The following is a 21731-nucleotide window of genomic DNA, read 5'->3' as shown; positions in this document are numbered from 1 at the left end:
CCTTAATCTGGGAAGCTAGCCCCAGTTCCATCTCTGCCTTGGCTTTCCTAACTACCCCCATACATCCCCGAGCAACTACAGAATAGTCCTCCCTGGTGATGACCCCTTCTTTCCATTGGGCTTGGAGGAAATTCTCCTTAAGGGTAACTGAAAAAAAGTTTGGTTTTTGCAGCAAGAATGGTCCATGAATGGAAGCATATTTGTTTGCCACACCCTGCTTTGAAAACTGTCCTCGGCAAATGGAATAAAAATGGCCCCAATGCACCATTAAAACTGTTATTCTCAAAGGTGCATCCTAACATATTCATGTTATACAATGCCTCCTACTTTCTGAACTTTCAGCTTCTTGGATGGGTCAAAATGGGTTCAAATTATGCATAAGGCCTTGAACTTTTATCTTTGATTATTGGTTTAAATGGGGGCAGAATTCTAGCTTAGTGTGACATAAACACCTGAGTTTGTGTCCAGGTTCATATGAAATGTGTGGCCAGATTCACTCATTTCACTGGCTCCTACAGGTATTAAGATTAGTTGTTGCTGCCAAAAACAATTAAGGGTTATTCTGAGGCTCCTTTTGGAACTTTCAGCATTGCAGGAAAATGGCCTTTTTGGCAATGCTAGCAAAAAGTTGGCTCTCTGGCTTACCACTTCAGCAATCATTAAAAAACTTTAAAATTTGAAATTGTAACATAACTGTTAAAATACTTGGCACAGTCTGTAGCTATAATAAAAGAAATGCTGGGATGAGGTTTGGCATTTATGTCACCTCACATCTTAAAGGAACCCAAAGCAATCTGTAAATATACTTGAATCTTTTCACCCATTCCTACTTCTCTAGGGCAGAACACATCAGCTATTTGCTAACATATGGCCAAACAATACTTAGTCACAGCCAGGAAGTGAAGCAATGTTTTCTGTGTTTAAGACAGGGTTATGCCTTGCAGGCTAGGGTAACTGTGAAATATGTTGATAAAGCAGACCAGAGGCCAGTTAAACTAATGGGGTTTTATTGCTTTTGTACAGGGCTGACTGCTAAGAAAGTCATGAAGAATGTTATAGCTTATGGTGCTGTTGATATTGCCTCCCTCCATGTAATTTTTTTGTATAATTCAGTATTTTGAAACACCGGCATGATGTATTATCTCAGTAATATGGAAAGACTGGAAAATTAAGGAAAATTGGATCTTATTATAGTATGGTACAGGGCTGTCCAACCTCTAAATGGCTGGGGGCAGAACCAAGGTGAGCCAGGGACCCCCAATGCGATATGCTACACTGACAACCCCACTGCATTGTGTAGGCCTTCCCTGACTGCTTCCCTGCATGCACGCAGGGGCCCTCCCCTCATCACTCCTGCACTGCAGACCCACACCCACCCTCAAAATGCTTCACTGTGTACCTTCCTGGCCCCAGGCTTACCTTCAGTTCCTCCAGCTGTGCTGCACTGTACAGGCCAGGGCAAGCAGAAAAAGTCAGAGGTTGGAGGGGGAGCCTGGAGACTCTAGCCTCTCTTGCAGCCAGAATTATGTGGGGAGCAGCAGCTGGCTAGGTGCCCAGGGCCAGAACTTAACCCCTCATGGGCCACCAGTTGGACAGCCATGGTATGTCAAGGGAAGCTGTATGTATGTAAAGAGGATCTGCAAAACGCAGGTATTATCCTCTTTGAAATGCAATTTAAATTCTTATTGTCATTGTGACTATCAGGGCACTCCTTTAAAAAGTCTCTGTTTATTCTTTGTTAGGTACTTAATTCTTCGCCTTTTCTGCACTGATTTCAAGGAAAAAGTGGAGGGAACAGTTTTTCCATATTCTAACAATAGGGTAATTCTGATGAAAGAGAACCCTAGAAAACTCTTGAGATCCTGGCTGAAGAGGTGTAACATACTCATAGCCCATGGGAGTGGCCCCTTAAAATGGACAGTTTTTTCAACAGTCTGCTTGACATTACATGTAGAGCTTATTCTTTTACAGAGAAGGAGTGTAGAAAATGAAATTCAAGAAAACTATGGCCATGGAGGAACTTTAAGGATTTCTATTTGTTTGGGCTATTGAGACACATTTGCATTGTTTTGTAAAGTGCCCATTCTTGTGCAAGTGGGCCAGGCTACTTTCAGTCCAGTGGAAACGGAGATGATTGTTTTGGTAGTGAGTCAAAACCAACAGTTATTACTACCTGAAGTCTGGTACATAGTCTGCGAGTACATCTACATGTGTGTTTTAATGTGGTAGCCTGTTTTAATGAGCATTAAAGTTCCACAGAAAAAACATACTCTTTAGCTAATGCACACTAAAATAGGCTATGTAATTTTTTTATAGTACTTCACAATGGAAGGCGCCTGTACGTGAGCATGGAAACTGCTCCAACATGCTGAAATTCCTGTGCATTGGAGCAGATTCAGATTAATTGAGTCTGCTGGAGCGTGGAGGGGTGCTTGAGCTAAAGTTTGTCGAATGCTTGAACTAAAGTTTGCTGATACATGAGACACAGTGGCATTTCAATTAGAGCCACTCTGATTAAAGTGCTGCCCCCCACCCCTGGAGCATGTGTAAAAGTGCTTAGAGGTACTAGGTTTAATGTGCATTACCTAAAGCACATCAATTGTGTAGATGCACAGTTATTTGGCCTCTCTTTCAGCTCAGAAATCAGGGAAAAGCATAAATATTTCCTTTGTATCCTCATGTGTTGCCTGTCTAAATAAACACATCAGAGATTAAGAGGGCAAGGAAGCTGGACCTCTCTGCTCTGATGGCCTCTCCTTAGTATAGCTGAGACTTGTTGGACTAGGATTATGATAATACAGCAGTGATACAACATACAGTATAACTGATGGTAAGTTATATCTGTTTATTGATTATATAAGAGACTTCAGTGTTCAGAGCTGTTAATCTTACACCTTTCATGAGCACAAATATCTGTGCTAATTAGACTCATTACTTTTTTCTTCTTCCTGATTTTGATTTACTACTTTTTGTGTCCTTGCTGATAAGCTGTACCTAGAATACCATAGTACATTATATCCGTAAATGTAAGCAAGCTGTTGTCTCTTTGGTACTACAGATATTTCTTACCAGGGATCAGACAAAAGATCCCATCACTCTTCCCCTAAAAGATTGAATTTGTTCCTTCTGAGACATACCAGTCTCCTCTTACATGATGATTGACATCCTCAAGTCCCATTAGGATCATTTTAGGATCAGTTCCTTTAATCTTACAGAATTATTAGTTTTTTCCTGGACTAGGGCAAAGAGTGTGGAAAAAGGAAATTGTTCCATTGCTTACAATGTCAGCCCTAATGCATCATAATGTAAAGTAGCGAAATCCTACCTCTTACGATCAGAAACCATCTACTGTGTCTGCCAGCTCTGCACTCTTCTGGAGGCCAAGCAATACATTTGGCTCTAAAAGTACTTCTTCCACAGTTTTAGGCTTACCCTAAACGTGAGGATGAGTTTGGGATAACTTACTGGATATTCTTAGTATGTAGCTTAATAAAGAGGGGAAAAGAGATCATTTTTATAAGTAACTCTCCCACAGTCTGATTTTCCAACCTTTCCTTATGTAAATTGTTCCAAATGAGCAATTCCAAAGGCTTTCTTTTTATTTTTTCCTTTTCCTTTTTAATTTTTCTGTGTCACCTCAGTTGTTGCGAAGTGCTGGACAAGTAATGCCAAAGACTGAAATTCTTTAATTATTTATCTAAGTTGTTAGCCTGGGTAGCAGCATAATTAATTACTCCATACTGCTCTACCAATATTCTCAGTTTTGCTTACAAAGATCAGTCAGTATATAGGTATGTTCTCTACCTAGTTGCGAATTTTCAGAAGTGTTTTAGAGCCTATGAGCTCTACCGAGCCCAGGAAGCATTTTAATTTTGATAATCTTTTTAAGTGTAAAGATTTGGATAAAGAGCTGTAGAAAGTGTCGGTCAGCATTACTTTTGTGGTGGTGTGACTGAAAAGTACAGAGTTAAAGAAAAATAGAAGAGGTAATATTATGCTTCTTCGGCTTAGTGATGTCCCTCTTCCTTTTAATATTTTAAAGGCTAAGTATAAACGATCAAAAAGCCCAAGGCTGAATCGGTTCAGTCTTCTCAGGTTAGTCTAAGCTGTGTAGAGTGATCCAATGAACAAGTGAACAGACACTCACTTTTTATTCCCAAAATACAACCACATGCCTGCAGTGGTCCTGGTCAGAAGTCGGGGTGCTAGAGCATATCTCCCTACTCAGCTGGAGCAGACAACTTGGGCCAAGGCTAGCTGCCTGCCCTGTGAGAGGTGGTTTGTGGGGGGAGGTGCAAAGCATCCTGGGAAGCTGGAGGACTGTTAATTTGGATGTGGTGGGGATTTGGGACAGGAATTCAATAGACCAATTTAACTAAATCAGTTAAGTCTGATACCATGTCCATCCAGGTTTATCTTAAACTGGTTTCAGCCATTTTGGAAACAGGTTATACACACTGAACTTCTGTTGTGTTACAGATTTGAACTAGTTTCTATTAACTTATACTGGTTCATGTGTAATTTCTATCCCTAGCCAAGATGTGGATATAAAAGAACCAAGTCAAATCACAAAATTATGCAGTTAAAGAGGCACTGTAAAAATAAAAGTGATAATTTTTGAGAAACCTTGGTCAGATTCATCCTTGGTGTAACTTAATTTGCTACAATGGGGCTGCATTAGAGAGAGATTTGGACCCTAATTTCCTTTTTTGCAGGGTGCATCTACACATGATGCTATGCTGCCATAGCAATGCACTACAGCAGTATAGAGTCCATGAGCAAAACCCATGACATGTCACCATAGTGACGTGCTCCCTCCATGATAGCATGTCACTACAGCGACATAGTGCCTAAAAATAACCATACGTGGCATGCACAGTATCAGCTGTTATTATGCCATCTTGTAGTACTTCCAAAAGGAAGTACTAAATGATGGTACAATAACAACAGTGCCATAGTGGCATGTGTAAATGTGCCCACACTTTATGAGTTTGCTCTTTGTGTTTTATTCAACTTGCTCTGTTCTCTCACTCACTGCCTCATAGTCATGTCCTATGAATTACTGAGATTCCTGTAAATACTCACTGATGAAACATCTACCTGTATTGTCATGTTGTCCTTACACCACTCTTCCATTGATCTGTTTATTTACTCATTCAGTATTCTAGCATTTAAATTGTAAGATCTGTGGAATTGAATTTGTTTTGTTTCTGAAACCTGTGTCTTAAACAAGAGTACCTCAAAACATTTTGGAGTTCCTTTTTCTTATGAAACCATAATAGTAAATAATGGCGTCACTGCCTATCAGTTTCTAATAATACAGAGACATTTTTAAAGATACCCTATATAGAAAAAATATATTAATGTTAGTGTATTAAAGCTATTTAAATAAAAACAGCAACAATTTGGATTAAAATCATGCATTTTCTTTTTAAGGATTCTTCGGTTACCTAACTGGAATGTAATTACTTTATATTTTTTTTAATTTCATTTTCAATTTGGTCCAAGTTGTAGCTCGTCATAGATATAGTAAGAAATCACTGATGTGCATTCTCTTTTATGGCAGGTTGACAGGACAGAAGTGATTCGAACCTGTATAAACCCAATCTTCTCCAAGCTTTTCACCGTGGACTTCTACTTTGAAGAGGTTCAGCGATTACGGTTTGAAGTCCATGACATTAGCAGCAATCACAATGGGCTGAAAGAAGCAGATTTTCTTGGTGGCATGGAATGCACTCTCGGGCAAGTAGGTATCCCAGTCACCTTCCCACCTCTAACCTGTTCCTTTACTATAGATGCTAGATATATAGCTTTGCTGAAAGACACATTGAGTGAAATATATTATGTATGATAACATTAGACTTCATTATAGTTACTTGAGGAGGGCTCAATGTCAGCACTTCTGCTGTTTTGAACCAATGATGTGATGCTTCTTTCAGTCCCCCGGTCATGTCTACATGAGATGCTTTACTGTGCATCACTGTCTACATGTGCAGATGCTTACTGCACGCATTAAAGCATTTGTAGTTTGCAAATTTGCTCCCGGTCAGCCAGGCAGCAGGGGATGGGAGATTGCTCTCTCCCCCCAGGGGCTGCCTGCTGCCAGGGCAGGCTCCATCATTGGACCCCAGGTGGGGAAAATGTCCCCCTATCCTGGCAGCAGGGAGCTCTGTCCCCACTCCACAATTGCAGAGCATGGGGCAGGTAGCAATCTTCCAGCCCCCACTCTTCAATTGTGGCACTGAGAAGAGGCTGGCACCACTTGAAGTAAAGAAAATGGATATATCAAGAGTGAGCCCAATGTATTTCAAGGTGTCAAACTGTATCCCCCTAGTCTTGCTTGTGTGCCTGTTGATTTAATAAGCAGCCTGCTATGATGTCACAAGCATCACAGGCTCTGATAGGATTTATGTCATTAAGAAGGAGTAGATCCCAGCTTTGCTCCTGATAATAAGGACAAGAGTTTGAATTATGAGGGAGCTTGTGGGGGCTGAGACCCTCCATAAGAGACAAAATCCCTTCTGAGATTTGAAAATCAGAACCTGCAGGGGCCTCTGATTTTATTAGAGCACCGTGATGATCAGCCCATTTTTTTTTTTTCTGCAACCCCTCTCCCCCCTGAGTCGAAGTGTAATTCGAACCCTGATAAGGACCATCTTAGTCTTGCTAGGATCACATGCTAGTTGAGCTAAATATAAATGAACATTCTGTGGTTAGGAGTAACTAGTCCTACAATAAGAGTCGGCAGTGAGCTTTGGATTACACTTTGCATTGCTTCCACTTAAGCTTTTAACAAGAACATTATTGATTTTCATTCAAAGAAGCTATTGTTCCTTTGTTCCTTTTCTTTCCCCACATATGTTCGTTCCTGCTGTCCATTGTTTTTCAAGAAAGGTAGAAGAACTTGGAGATTACTGTCAGGAAGTTTGAATTATACAGGCTTCCTTTGAATCTCAAGGGATTTAAAAAGGGATAGATATCAAGAACATCCAAATGAGCACATGCAGTTTTCCTTATAGTACCATCAATGATGACCTGAAGGGGAATTTCAGGCTTCTTAAAACTCCACCGGCAAGTTTTGGGAAACAGATGGGGTGATTTCTTTGCTTGTAACAATCGCTGCTTCTATGGATAATGCCATAACATCTGTGCTTGCCATGAATAATTCTTGTGCTCTTAAAACTATTTTTTTAGGGGCATCTACATAATTTAATGTGCATTATGGGCATGTGTCCATGCATTCATACCCTTAATGTGCAATAAAAATGACAAAATAAGGCTAATCGCGCTTAAATTTGATGCCTGCAAATGCAGGTATCAAATTTAGGCACGATTAGTTAAAGCGCATTAACTTAAATTGCATTACTAGTGCTAGTAGATGCAAACTAGCATTAACTTTAGAGCCAAGTCCTTGCATGTGTAAACATCTGCCAAAAATTGCTTAATGTGCATTAAATTACCTTAATGTTCATTACATTTAGTCACGGTTAAAGGTACGTGTAGATGTGCCCTTTGAAGCATAGATTGGTTTGTTTTGCAATAGTCAGTGATTTTCAGAATGAAACCAATAGGACAATAACAGCTGCTAATATTATACAACTTGGAGCCTCTCAGGGTGACATTGGAGCACACTAAATCCGTAGAATGTTAAATGGCGCTAAAGTTAAAACATCTTGTGAGCAGTCGCATATTAAGGGTTAATACCATTTCTTGCCTATGCAGCCTTGACTTGCCACTAGAGGGCTGACAAGCTGGGGCATAGCTAGGGGCCTAGACCCCTGAGCTCTATTCCAGTTCAGAGTTGGGTGGGAAGGTGGAGAGCTGGTAGTGATGCCTCTTGGAATGATAGATGACTGCAAATTGCTCATTTTATGTGAAGCAGACTAAAGTTATCTGAACACAAGCTAGGCTTTAATTTGCAGATGCTTACATTAGCATGGTTTAAGTGTAATGTATAACTTCACCCTCAGGCTAGGGACAGAAATTACACATAAACTAATATAAGTGATTGGAAACTGGTTCAAGTCCATAACACAACAGAAGTTCACTGTATATATATATATACCACTTTCAAAATGGCTAAAACTGGTTTAAGACCAACCTGGATGGATGTGGTATCAGAATTAACTGATTTAGGTTAGATCAGTTTATTGAACTCCTGTCCCAGATCCTCTCCAGATTCAAGATAACTCATAGTCCTTCAGCATCTCCCTATGCTTTGCACCACCCCTGCAAATCCCATCCTCTCCCCCCAGCAACTTTCAGGGTTCATGGGGTAACCTTAGCCCTTAGACCAAGCTGACTGCTCCAGCCGAGTAGGGAGGCATACTTTAGCACCCCTTGGCTTTTGACATTGGCCACTGCAGGCATGTTGCTACGTTTCTGGAATCAAAAGTAAATGTCTGTTCACCTGTGTATCAGTTCACTCTATATAACTTAGACTAAACTAGAGATTGAATAGATTCAGCATCAGGCCTTTTGGATATCTGTACTTGGCCTCAATGGCTATTTTGGCCCACATACAAGGGGTGGAAAGTTGATGGAAACCCCTCACTGTTTCTCTGCTGCACAGCACAGCTAAGTACCTGGGCCCTTGCATGTTGCCCGATGGCAACAGTTCCCATTGGAAGAATTTTTTTCTCATCTGTTGGATCTTAACATGAATGGGCTAACAAATAGGATCTTTTAGAATGCACAATAACTTACGTTTGTTCTGCCAGAGCTCCTATGGATAAATTTGTGTCTTCAGTCAATGAGAAGTTGTTCTTTCAAAGGAAAATATACAAAATAAGTTAATAAAATGATTTTCTTAATTGGTTTTAAAATGAGGAAAAAAAATCATTGCTACTGCCTTTAGCAAAAACATGTCTTTATAATAATGCTGCCTCTATAAATAACACACAGCTGGGTTGGTTGCAGTGTAATTTTACTTTTAATGGTAACCAAGAAAAATAATAATAACATGGAATCTGACCACAGAAATGTAGCCTTGAGGTCTCTGATAACATAGTAGGGCTGTTTTTTCAACTTTGCATAATGCATGAACTCATTTAAAAATATAATATCAACAGTGGAATTGGCATCCAAATGGAGGCAATTATAATGAGGCCAGGATCGTAAATCTTACAAAACAGACTGTATATACAGCACTTACTCCCCTGCTTAGCTGTTTTATGTAACTGCAGCATTTTATAGGATGATAATAGGGCTGCTGCTGTTCATGAGCAATCAAATGTGAATATGTTGCTATATTGCAATTGAATGGAAGCATAAAACATGATTTTTGTGTGTCTGTCTATCAGTTCTGTTCTTTTACCATCACAAATAGGAGATATTATGATAGAGATCAGACAGGCTTTTGGTTCTTAGATACGCTCATGTTGTACCAACTTCCATTCTTGTGTTCCAGATAGTGTTGATCAACAAGAACTTAACTATTACCTGAATCTGTGTGTAAAACATCCTTCAGGTGTATAATAGACTATTAATCCATCTAATACTCACACCAAATGCAAGATTTATAAGAATCATATTGGGCAAAGAGAAGGGTAGGAGCCAAGGGGAGAAAAGAAAGGCATGCTTTAATAATAAACTTACCAAGAGGACTGGTAGTTCTTTCTTCCAAAGTTTCCGTACTGTTGTTGTTACCATGATAATCCCAGAGTACATCAGAAGCAAACATTTTGGGGCAATATTTTTTCCTGGACCTACTGTACAATTGGAAGAGATGCTAGAGAAGTTTTTAGGCAGAAAATGTCCTTCCTCCATTCCAGGGAAGGAAAAGATACAGCCTGAGCTAAATACTATGTAGAACAGTAACTTTTATAGCTACTTCTGATAACTTATTTTTGCTTCACAGTTTTAAACAAAACAATTGTATTACCTAAATAGCTTAGGCTGTATCTGCTTTTTTTCCTAGAGCCAAAGAAGGGCATTTTGTGCCCCTAAGCTTGTCTGATTTCTCTCCCAACTATTTCATTTAAACTAGGTTCACCTGGGTAGGGAGATCAAAACCTCAAACCCTTGATGTAAGTGGGGAAGTTGGTGTCCAGCAGGAAGAGCAGGTAGGGGAAGGAAGGGTTACAGGGGAGTTGTTCTCATTCTTCCTGAGAAACCAGGGCAATTGACTGGTTATCTCAGGTGCCTGTACACAAATGCATAGAGCCTGGGAAACAAACAGGAAGAACTGAAAGTTCTTGGACAATCGTGGAACTATGATGTGATTTTAATAACAAAGACTTGGTGGGATAGCTCACATGACTGGAGGACTGTTATGGATGGGTATAAACTGTTCAGGAAGGACTTGCAGGGGAGAAGAGGAGGAGGAGTTGCACTTTATGTAAAAGAGCCGTATGATTGCTCAGCACTCCAATATGAAATTGGAGATAGGCCTGTTGAAAGTCTCTGCATTAAGGTCAGAGGACATAGCAACAAGGGTGATGTCATGGTGGGAGCTGCTATAGACCACCAGACCAGGCGGAAGTGGTGGATGAGGCTTTCTTCAAACAGCTAGCAGAAGTTTCCTGATCACAGGCCCTGGTTCTCATAGGGGACTTGAGTCAACCTGCCATCTGCTGGGAGAGCAATACAGCAGTGTGTGGGCAATCCAGGAAGTTTTTGTAGAGTGTAGGGGACAACTTCCTGGTGCAAGTGCTGGAGCAGCCAACTAGGGGCTATGCTCTTCTTCACCTGCTGCTTGCAAACAGGGAAGAATTGGTGGGGAATGTAGTTAGTGGATGGCAACTTAGGCATCAGCAACCACGAGACGATTGAGTTCAGGATCCTAAGGAAAGGAAGGTTGGAGAATAGCAAAGTAAGGACCCTGGACTTAAGAAAAACAAACTTTGGCTCAGGGAACTCATGGGCAGGATCCCCTGGGAAGCCAGTCTGACAGAAGGGGCCAGGAGATCTGGCTGTACTTTAAAGCAGCAGGAACAAACCATCCTGATAAGCAGGAAAACTAGCAAATATGGCAGAAGATCAGCATGGCATTGCAGGGAACTCTTCATTAAACTAAATCACAAAAAGGAAGCTTATAAGAAGTGGAAATTTGGAAAAACAACTAGGGAGGAGTATAAGAGCATTCCTCTAGCATGCAGTGATAAAGTCAGGAAGGCCAAAGTACAATTAATGTTGCAGTTAGCAAGGGATTCAAAGGTTAACAAGAAGGGTTTCTACAAGCATGTCAGTACCAAGAGGAAAATCGGGGAAAATGTGGGTCCCTTGCTAAATGGGGGAAGCAACCTTGTGACAAAGGATGCAGAAAAGGCTGAAGCATTCAATCCCTCTTTCACCTCAGTCTTCACAGGCAAGGTCAGCTCCCAGACTATTGCATCTAGCAGCACTGTTTGAGGAGGAGGTGAGCAGCTGACAGCGGTGAAAGAACAGGTTAAGGACTTTTTAGAAAAGCTGGATGGGATGCACTTGAGGGTGCTGAGGAAGATGGGTGATGTAATTACAGAGCTTCTGGGCATCGTCTTTGAAAACTCACGGCTACCAGGAGAGGTCCCATATGACTGGAAAAGGGCAAGCATAGTGCTCATATTTAAGAAAGGGAAAAAGGAGAATATTCTCACAGGCAAGCTAAGGAAGTATGGACTGGATGAATGGACTGTAAAGTAGATAGAAAACTGGCTGGCGCATTGGGCTCAGAGTGTAGTAATCAATGGTTCAATGCCTAGTTGGTAGCCGGTATCAAGCGGAGTGCTCCAGGGGTTGGTCTTGGTGGTAGTTTCATTCAATATCTTCATTAACGACCTGGAAGATGGCATAGAGTGCACCTTCAGCAAGTTTTCTGATGGCAGCAAGCTAGGGGGAGTAGTATACGCTGGAGAGTAGGGTAAAGATTCAGAGTGATATAGGCAAATTGGGCCAAAATAAATCTATCTCATGAGGTTCAACAATGACAAGTGCAAAGCTCTGAACCTTAAGACGGAATAATCCCATGTACTGGTACAGTCTGGGGACCGAGTGGCTGGGCAGGAGCTCTGCAGAAAAAGACCTGGGGGTTACGTACACGGGACAATAAGTTGAATATGACCCAACAGTGTGCCATGGTTGCAAAGAAGGCTAACGGCATACTGGACTGCATTGATAAGAGTGTTGCCAGCAGGCCAATGGAAGTGATTATTCCTGTCTATTCAGCACTGGTGAGACCACATCATGTGTTCAGTTTTGGGCCCCTCACTACAGAAAGGATGTGGACAAATTGGAGGGAGTCCAGTGGAGGGCAGTGCAAATGGTTTGGGGGCTGGGGCACATGACTTCTGAGGAGAGGCTGAGGGAACTGGGCTTATTAAATCCAGAGAAGAGAAGACTGAGGGGATTTAATAGCAGCCTTCAACTACCTGAAGGGGGGTTCAAAAGAGGATGGAGCTGAACTGTTCTCAGTGGTGACAGATGTCAGAACAAAGAGCAACGGTCTCAAATTGCAGCAAGGGAAGTTTAGGTTAGATATGAGGAAGAATTTTCTCACCAGAAGGGTAGTAAAAGTCTGGAAAATGTTACCCAGAAATGTTGTGGACTCTCCATCCTTGGAGGTTTTTAAGACCCAGCTGGACAAGCCTTGGCTGAGCTGATGTAGTTGGCAATGGTCCTGCTTTAAGCAGGGGGTTAGTCTAGATGACCTCCTGAGGTCCCTCCCAATACTAATTTTCTATGATTATATGATTCTACTGCTCCAGTAAAAGATATTTACCAAACAGACCTTACTTCTTTCAGGTGTTGATGAGGTATGTTTCTCTTAACATTATAACTCACATATTGCAATGAGATGTGATGCTATGTTATATGCTAAAAAGGTGGGTCTGGAATGAAAAGCCTGGAGAATCCTGGTACTTTTTTAAGTCATGTTGATAGCATTCGTCTTCCTGATTCAGTACTAAATGTTATGTCCCAATACAGTGACATAGGAATGATGTGCATTCTGCTAGGCACTGATCACTTATATTCACCATATTTTTAACAAAAAAATCTTCCAATCTCTTGATAAGATTAGCCTCTTGAAATTCTGCCTGCCTAACAAGAAGTATTGAAATAAGCAGTACACTGGCATGAAATCAGTATTTGTAGCTGTATACGGAGCATAGACACATCAATGTACAGTTCATGTTTCAATGTGATTGATGTAATAGGATAATAGATGGCCCAGGAAATGTTTGCTGCCTGTAGCTGGATAGAAAGGGGACAAAGCTAGCATGATAAATACTGGTATTTTACTTTAAAGGATTTTGTCTCACTATGCACAAAGGTTGCTTTTTAAAATAAAACAAGTAAATCTTTTGATGATTACATTTTTAAGAAAAAAATAAATATTTAAAATATTTTTCTTCTTTAAAGACAATAACATAATTTAATATATTTCTTTGAGCAAGACCCTTCTAACACTGTTATTCCCTCCCATCTTCCCGTTAAGTGCTTTTCTAATGTAACAATGCATAAATGTATCCCATGCAAACGTCAGTTGCACATGAATACAGTATTCTAGTTGTGGATATTAAAGTTCAACCTAAAATCCTGCTGTGTATGGTCTCCATGTCACATGTTATGAATATAAACTGTAATTTCTTTTATAACTTTACAAGCATGCAATTATTGTCTTGTATGACAGCAGTTAAGTTTTCCACCAAGTATTACCTCATGTCAAATGTACTTATTCAAAACTCACATTTAATAATGTGATGTTTACTCAGCTGAAAAAGCCAGAAGACACAAACATAAAGATATTATACTATGCTACTATGTCAGTCCTGTAAGGTTTACATTATATTTATCTTGAACTTGAATCGTACTCGTTTTAAGCAGTTGCAGCTTTGTCCAAGAGTGCAGTCTTTGCAGAGCAATACATAGTGAAACTTTCTAGACCCAGAGCCATTTGGGAACAAGTATTTTCAAACTTGTTTAAGAACAAAGCCATGAAAACAGTTCAACAACATGAAACAACCCAAATTTAGTATTTCTAGCTTGAGTCCTAATTTTAGTTACCTGAGTGCAGAATTTCTAATTGCAGTGTGTTTCTAATCAGAGTTTAAATATGCAGTTGAATAAATTGGTCTAAAACTTTCCAGAGCTAATTGCTGTTGGGATGAGACCAAGCATAGAAAATGTTACTTCCAAAGGAGGCACAAGCAGCTGAAAAGCTGAAAGTGAACAGGCACAATTATGGAAGTATGTGAATGTATCCTATGCTACACCTCAAATCAGGGGGGAAAAAACATGATGCTCTTCAACTCCAACAAATGAAAGTTTCTGTTAATTCACTTTCAGCCAGTGCAAATTCCTCTGCTGTCACGTTAGAGAAAGGCTAAAAGAGCCATGATTGCACTGGAATTAATTTAAACTCTGTTTAATGGAAATGTTCAGCATAAGACTAGTTAACTGATAGACTGCAGATTACTCCTATGGGGATAACAACATAGGGCCTGATTTTTAAAGATATAAAGGATGCATAAAGATATACATGCACATGCTTATGAAAGTCTGCTTAGCTTCTAAATACCTATTAAGGAATCTAAATATCTTTAAAAATCTGGGCTATGTGTTCCACAAAATGAAGGTAGTGAATTCATTACAAGGCTAAATAATTAATTTATGGGACATGAATGACATAAACTTTATACTACAACTGACCCAGAGTTCAGGAAAATTGTTGCATATAGCACCGTCCTTACCCTTTTTATGGTAACCATTTAAAACCCCTAAGTAATCCGAAGGAAACGTGCTATAGTCTTCCTTTTTATGTAAACATTGCAACATGGTCTTTGAAGTTATTAGGTTTCCATTTCTATACAGGCTTTTGTTCATTAAATTGTATGTGTTTGATGCTCTGTTTTATGTATTGCATCTTTTACATAAATCATTGCATCAGTATTTGGAAAATGTAATTTAAAATGTAATTTATTATTTAAATAAATTATTCTAACTACATTTTACTGAGCTACAGACAGCATACACTAAGTCACTATTAAGCCATTTGCTAACATCAATAAGATCTTTCCAACAGACCATCAATACCCTTTATATTATTGTAGTGGGCACTGATATTTTCCCGTGTCCTGTCCTGACTGGCTGATTGCTATCCTGCTGGAAATCAATAGCAGAAAGACCCTTCATTTGGCTCTAAGTATGGAAAATGGAAATGTTATGAAAAATGTAATCTGTTGGTGGGGAAGGTAGATATAACAGTAGAACTGAGACCACTTGAGAGGAAAAAATAAGCATGGGCAGTTGTTAGAGTTGAATCAGAATAATTAATGATTAATCTAAATATTGGGGTAACATCAACAGCCATTAAGACTTTACTTGGGGCATTGTGTGCCTACAACAAAAATTAAGTTGGTGGAAAGATGATAGAAAAAGTGTACTACTTTTTTAGTGATAAGCATTAGGCATATTTTATAATTTAGTAATGGCTTTCCTGGTCTAGAAAGTTGTACAACTAAAACCGCATTAGTATGGTTAAAGCAGTAAAAGTGCACCAAGCCCTCCAATGTGGCTGACATAAAAAATGTTATATGCTGGTACAGTCGTACAGCAAGGACATAAATCAGTAATCTTTGTATCTCACAGCTAGTAAATCTTTTTTCTTTTTAATATGGGTATCTCTTGAGCTTTAGATGCCAGTTTGATTAGTTGTTGTGACTTTTAGTGCCTTGCCTCAGAGGTTCTATCTTGGCATATGTTAAAAGTGATAAAAGTGATCTTAGAACGTTATCATAGCTACTTTTCAGCACATCTTAAAACCACTGCCATCAATGCATAGCTTGGCAGATTTTGTGTTTTCTTGTCAAGAAAGGATCAAAACTCAGGAAACAGGTTTAACAGGGTAGGTAAGCAAACACAGCAGAGCTAAACAGTAGATGGAACAAGGCTTGCATAAAATTCCATGTGTAAATTAAAAACAGAATATAAGAGAAATTATTAGGCAGCCAACAAACAATCGACATGTAGTAGAAACCCGATAAGTGGAAGAACAAGGCCATTAAGGAGGTTTATCATCTGTAAAGTGCAGAGATTAGCACGTGTGGAGGATAAGGGAGGGGGGATTCATACTTCCTTTGGGGATTTGCAGCCTCGACTGAAGAGGGTGTGCATCCATGCCACTGCACCCCCACTGGATCCTCCTCTAGACTAAAACAATGTGTTGACACGGAAGTGGAGTATTAGTGTGGATTCACCTCCTGTTAAATATCTGTTGTTTGGAGCTTGTGAGCTCATGAATGGATACTCTAAATCTTATAATCACAGAGAAGTAGGGTTTGAAGGGACCTTCATAGGTCACCTAGTCCACCCCTCAATTGAGTCGGGATCATCCATATACAAATCTATTGTCTAACCTATTAGCAAATCTAAGCAGTTAACCTTGACACAACCATGAGTTAAAGCACCCTAGCCTTCCATAGGTAAAGAAGGGAGATGCAAGTTCCAATGTCCTGATGCTACAAGGATTTTTTATAAACACACTTGAGTGATCCAGGGAAGAGGGCCATGCCCCACTACAGAAGAAGGCAAAGACCCCTGCAGTCTGTACCAGTCTGGCCTTGGGGTAAAATTCCTTTCTGATGGTAAATACTGTGATCAGTCTGCCCCTGAGTGGAAAGGCAAAACCCTCTAGCCAGGAACCTCCACGTTTATGGGACCCAGAAGCACTGGCACAACCCAACTAAAATCCCCAGTGTTGGTTGCAGGCAACACCCAACGCTTTTGAGGAAGACAAACCTTCCCCGCCCCCTCCCCAACACACACAGCAGTAGGAAGAGGGGAAAATTCCTTCCTGGCCCTGGCAATCAACAAATTCCAAAAGCATAGGAAATACCCATAGTACAGGATAGATATAGCTAATTCTAGATCACCCCTGATCAGTGCTTACCCAAGCTCTTCTTGAGCACCTCTGATGATAGAGATTATATAACTTCTCTAGGCAGTCTATTCCACTGCCTCACTGTTCTAACAGTGAAGACATTTTCCCTGATGTCCAATCCAAAATTACTTTACTGCAACTTCAAGCCACCGTTCTGCATCCTGCTCTCTGCAGAACAGAGAAAAGGTTTCCCCTCTTCTTTATGGCAGTCCTTCAGATGTTTGAAGATTGTGCTCATGTCCCCTCCTAAGCTTTTTCCACAGCTCTTCAGACTTCACAGGCCTGCACCAGACTCTGGTATCTGTATTTTAAAAAGAGAAGATTGATTTATTCTCTACACTTTTTTAGGTCCCTGTTGCAAAAACACATTTTTCTCTATAGCTTTCAGTTGGAAATTGAAACCAAGAGTCAAACTGGAGCTATCTGACAAGCAAAAGTCCTATGATAAATACCCTCCTTGTAGTTGCATTGCAAGTTCAGCCATCTCTTTGTAACTCTGAACTTAAACAGCTGCTTCCTCCTTCAGTGCCAAAGGTGGAGAGTGAGTGAGTGAGTGAGTGTGTGTGGAGGGATGGGGGGGGAAGAATTGTGCTTGGAAGGGAAGAAGGGGAATATTACCTTCTCTTTATTTAAGCAGCAGCTGCTATTCCAGTTACTTGTCTTCTGGCAACTTGAGTTTGGGCTGCTGCCACTAAGGCACAGGCAGCAGCATGGCCTTCCAGAAGCTGTTTCTGGTGCCCCTTTTGCCCCCCACCCCAGGGCAGGGTTTCACCTCCCATGGCAAAGCCTCTCAGGGGACCATCACTTTACCTCCTCCCCTCCAGATGCACCACTGAGCATGATACTGCTGCTGCCTCTGCCCAGCTGCACCAGCCTACCCTAGAAAAGACTCTTGGGGAAGAACAGACCATATGAGTGACCCCTTGAAGTCAGCATCTGGGGCCAGTGCCCCTCTCACCCTGCCCTATTTATGCTACTGCAGATAGCTAATGCTTCCTATAATTCTGCTTGGGAATCCACAATGTGACAGTTTCAGCTGTGCAGTCATTTTTCTCCACACAAACGAAAAAGGCAGTTTACCGCTACTAAAAAAATGGATTTCTTGTCAATTATTTTGGTGATAGTCTACAAATCTTAACATTAATTATTATTTGAGGCAATGATGCAGGCATATAGCTGCCAGATGGATCCATTTTACTGGCCACTTGATTAACAATGTGTGGGTGTTCACACACACATACACATATTTATATATGCAGAGTGTTCACTGTGGCAAAATGACACTAATAGCTCACAGAGCTTGTCTCATTAAAATGAGATAATGATAGGATCATCAAAATAAATTCCACTTGCTATGCTTTGAGGCATGGAGCTGCCACATGAGTGCAGACTCTGGTGTTTCAAGTTATTCCTCTGTGCTGTGCATCTTGGAACTTTAAATAATTTGCACCACAGCTTATGTAAGTCTAGAAGTTGAGGAATAGTCCTGGGGGAAAAACTCTGATCTTTCCAAAGGAGACTGAATAAGGATAAACAACTGACCACGGGTAAGACAGATTGTTGATTTTTACCCAAGTTCAACTGCATATCAGTGATTTAGTTAGTACATTTAAGGAAATGAGGTCATATTGGTAGGAAGAGAATTTTCTGTCGTCATGCAGAAGATACACTCTTTGTTCCATCATTCACTGAACCAATTATTTAATAATATTTTGTACTTCTACATCACTTTTCATCTGAAAATTTCTGACAAGGTTTTAAAAAAGTTAAGGCTCACGGAAATCACTGGAGATCAATGAGTTTTCACTTGAACCCATTTGGCAGACAAGTAAACCAAGAAACAAATGTCAGCTGATATAAGCAGATGTAGTGAGTAATCATTGAAAGAGTTTGACTCTGAAGTGCACTGCTAAACTCCTTCTGTGACACACCAATCTCATCTGCATTACTTGTACTCACTGAACAAACCTCTTACATGTAGAGAATTATATCAAAGATACACAAAAGAGAATTCATGTCAACACTTTCTATTATGCCAGCCACTTTTTAAAATTACAAATGTTCTTGCTGCATCTTATCAATGACAATTATTATGACTACTGAAGTAGATGTATTTGTTATTTATGTCTGGCTTCAATGGGCTATTGCCTACGCAAGTGACTCTAAGGCTAAGTGGAGATGGTCAAAAAGCCTAAGGCTAAATCAATTCAATGTTTGCGGGTTAGTCTTAGATGAACAGATTGAACTGATAAGCAAGTGAACAGACGTTTGCTTTTGATTCTGGAAATGCAGCCACATGCCTGCAGTGCTGAGGCCAGAAGCCGAGGGGCACTAGAGCATGTCTCCATGCTTGGCTGGAGCAGATAGCTTGGGCCAAGACTAGCCCACCCACCCTGGAAGGGGTGGTTTGCAAGGGAGATGCAAAGCATGCTGACATGCTGGGGGACTGTGTGTTAACTTGAATATGGAGAGCATCGGGGACAAGTTCAATAAACTGATTTAAACTAAATCAGTTAAGTCTGATACTACATCCATCCAGTTTTATTTTAAACCAATTTTGGCCATTTTGAAATCGGTTAATGTGCACTGAATGTCTGTTGTGTTACAGATTTGAATTGGTTTCCAATCACTTACAGGCTAGAGACAGACATTCAAAAAGCCTGAGCCTGAATTGATTCAGTCTTTGTACTCTAACCTGGCCAGGCTAAACCAGTTTGTAATTACAAAGGCATCCCCTCTGGAATGCATAAATGCAGGCACATGCTTGCAGTGGTCCAGACTAGAAGCCAAGGGGGTACTACAGCAGCCTTAATCTACCTGTTGATTAGCTCCAAAAAGCCTGTCTGCCTTTGTCCTCTCCCACAGCACAGACTGTAGCCAGCATGTGGTCTGCTAGCTAATGCTGACATGCGTCTGTAAAGCAGAGGGGTGGGGGGAATAATTCCTGTTTAGCAGGGAGAAGCCAGGCAGACGTCTGCAGTCTCTGCCAGAGCTTCAGCAAGGGATCAGAGGGGAGAGGCCAGCCCTGCTGTGGAGCAGAGAGCCCCACCAAGCCCCAGGAGCATGCCAGGATGCTGGGGGAGTCTGGTTTATCTTAAACCAGCAAGGGGTCTGGGACAGACATTGCATAAACCAGTTTGGCCCAAATCAGTTGAGTCTGATGCTACATTCAACCAGGTTTAATTCAAACCAATTTGAGCCATTTTCAAACTGGTTTATATGCATTGAACATCTGTTCTGTTACAGGTTTAAACCAATTTCTGATCACTTAAACTGGTTTATGTGTAATATCTGTCCCTAGCCATACTGGTTTATGTGTAATTTCTGTCCCTAGCCTAAAACAACAGCATTATCTTCATGCTAGGGCTAGAATAGATCTCAGAAGGTAATCTAGTCTAACTCCCTGCTCAAGGCACAATCATCCTAACCTAAGCCATCCAAGACAAATGTTTGCTTTGCCTGCAGTTATAAACTTCCTATGACAGAAATTCTGCAACATGTCCAGATAACCCATTCCAGTGAATAACTACTCTCAGAGTTAGAAAGTAGTAATTTAACTTAATATTAAACTCAATATTCCTTGTAGCAATTTAAGCCCATTGCTTCTTGTCCTGTCCCCTGACTGGAAGAAAAATGGAAGATTCCCCCAATATCTGGCTGCTGTAGGTTATATTTTCTAGACTGCTATTCATTTTTGTTTTCCCCCTTTCACTTTGTTTACTCTTTTCCTGAAGTGTGATGCCCCAAACTGGGCACAGCAGTACAGGTATGTGTCACCAGTGCTGAAGAGAATAGCAGAATCATTTCTAGACACGTGCATTTGACATTCCTATTAACAGATCCCTGTATGCTATTAGCTTTTTATGGAACACTTTTACACTGCTTACTCATACTCAGTTTTCAGTAAGTATAACCCCAAAGTCCCTTCCTTCAACACTGCAGCCTAGCCAGGGATCTTGGTAATTATCCTCTGGGGTCCTTTCCCCTCCACCGCTGCCACAGACACGCACACAATGCTACACTGTAAGCTCTGACAAAGAGAACGTCTTTTAGTTCTGTGCTTGTACAGTGTTTAGCACAATAATTTCCTGTACTAATATTGGACTTCCATTACCTACTGTAATACAAGTAGCAATAGTAGTAGTGGTAACAACAATAAAAATGTATACTTTAGGGCACAGACTATCTACTTTATTATTTATCTGTACAGTGCCTAACACAATGGGAACCTGATCCCTGATTATGATTCCTGTCCATTACCACATTATAACTAATTATTATTATCAAATATAAATCAAATCACATTCTACGTATTTACTACAGAGCTTAATTATTCTTTGTTTTGGTTCTTGAACAGATTGTTTCACAGAGGAAACTCTCCAAATCCTTACTGAAACATGGGAACACAGCAGGGAAATCATCCATAACAGTAAGCCATGCTTAAATACATTTTTTGTTGTATTTAAAAAGATCTAATGTGACTAATTTTCCATAAAAGCATCCTGCAAAGTTGTCAGTCTGACCCTTAATTGAAAAATGTTTGGATCCTTCTGATCAATTTGAATGTTTTTGGCAAATATTTACAATACACAAATGACAAGAAAGTAATGTGTGAAACTTACAAGGCCTGTGAAATGTATCTACAGAAAGGAATCTGTGTTGTGGGAAAGATATGTCATTTGATTACTTCTAATCCAAGCTCTGAATCCTTTAAAAATGTACTTAATCCTTCATTTTGTAAATACTGTATTTACTCAAATATTAGACAAAGTTTTCCCCCTAATCAGCATGGGAGGAAAAACAACCCTATCATTTATTTGCATACAAAAAACCTTATGGAATGCATTGTCTATCATTTAACTGCTGCCAAAAG

At 40.3% G+C, this 21731-nt stretch overlaps 1 protein-coding gene across 1 annotated transcript in view; it reads left to right on the top strand.

Annotated features, from left to right (window-relative positions):
• CPNE4 (copine 4) overlaps window positions 1–21731 on the top strand; it is a 364694-nt gene that overhangs the window by 190362 nt on the left and 152601 nt on the right. The window contains exons 3-4 of the mRNA XM_019536816.1: window positions 5567–5746; window positions 21216–21287. Of these exons, the coding sequence (XP_019392361.1) occupies window positions 5567–5746; window positions 21216–21287 (252 nt within the window). The remainder of the gene's footprint in view (window positions 1–5566; window positions 5747–21215; window positions 21288–21731) is intronic.

The sequence above is a fragment of the Crocodylus porosus genome, unplaced genomic scaffold (genome assembly GCF_001723895.1).
Source record: "Crocodylus porosus isolate Cpor-Errol unplaced genomic scaffold, CroPor_comp1, whole genome shotgun sequence".
NCBI classification, from domain to species: Eukaryota; Metazoa; Chordata; order Crocodylia; family Crocodylidae; genus Crocodylus; species Crocodylus porosus.
Note: the sequence above shows the minus strand (reverse complement) of the source record. Positions and strands in the feature narration are given on the sequence as shown.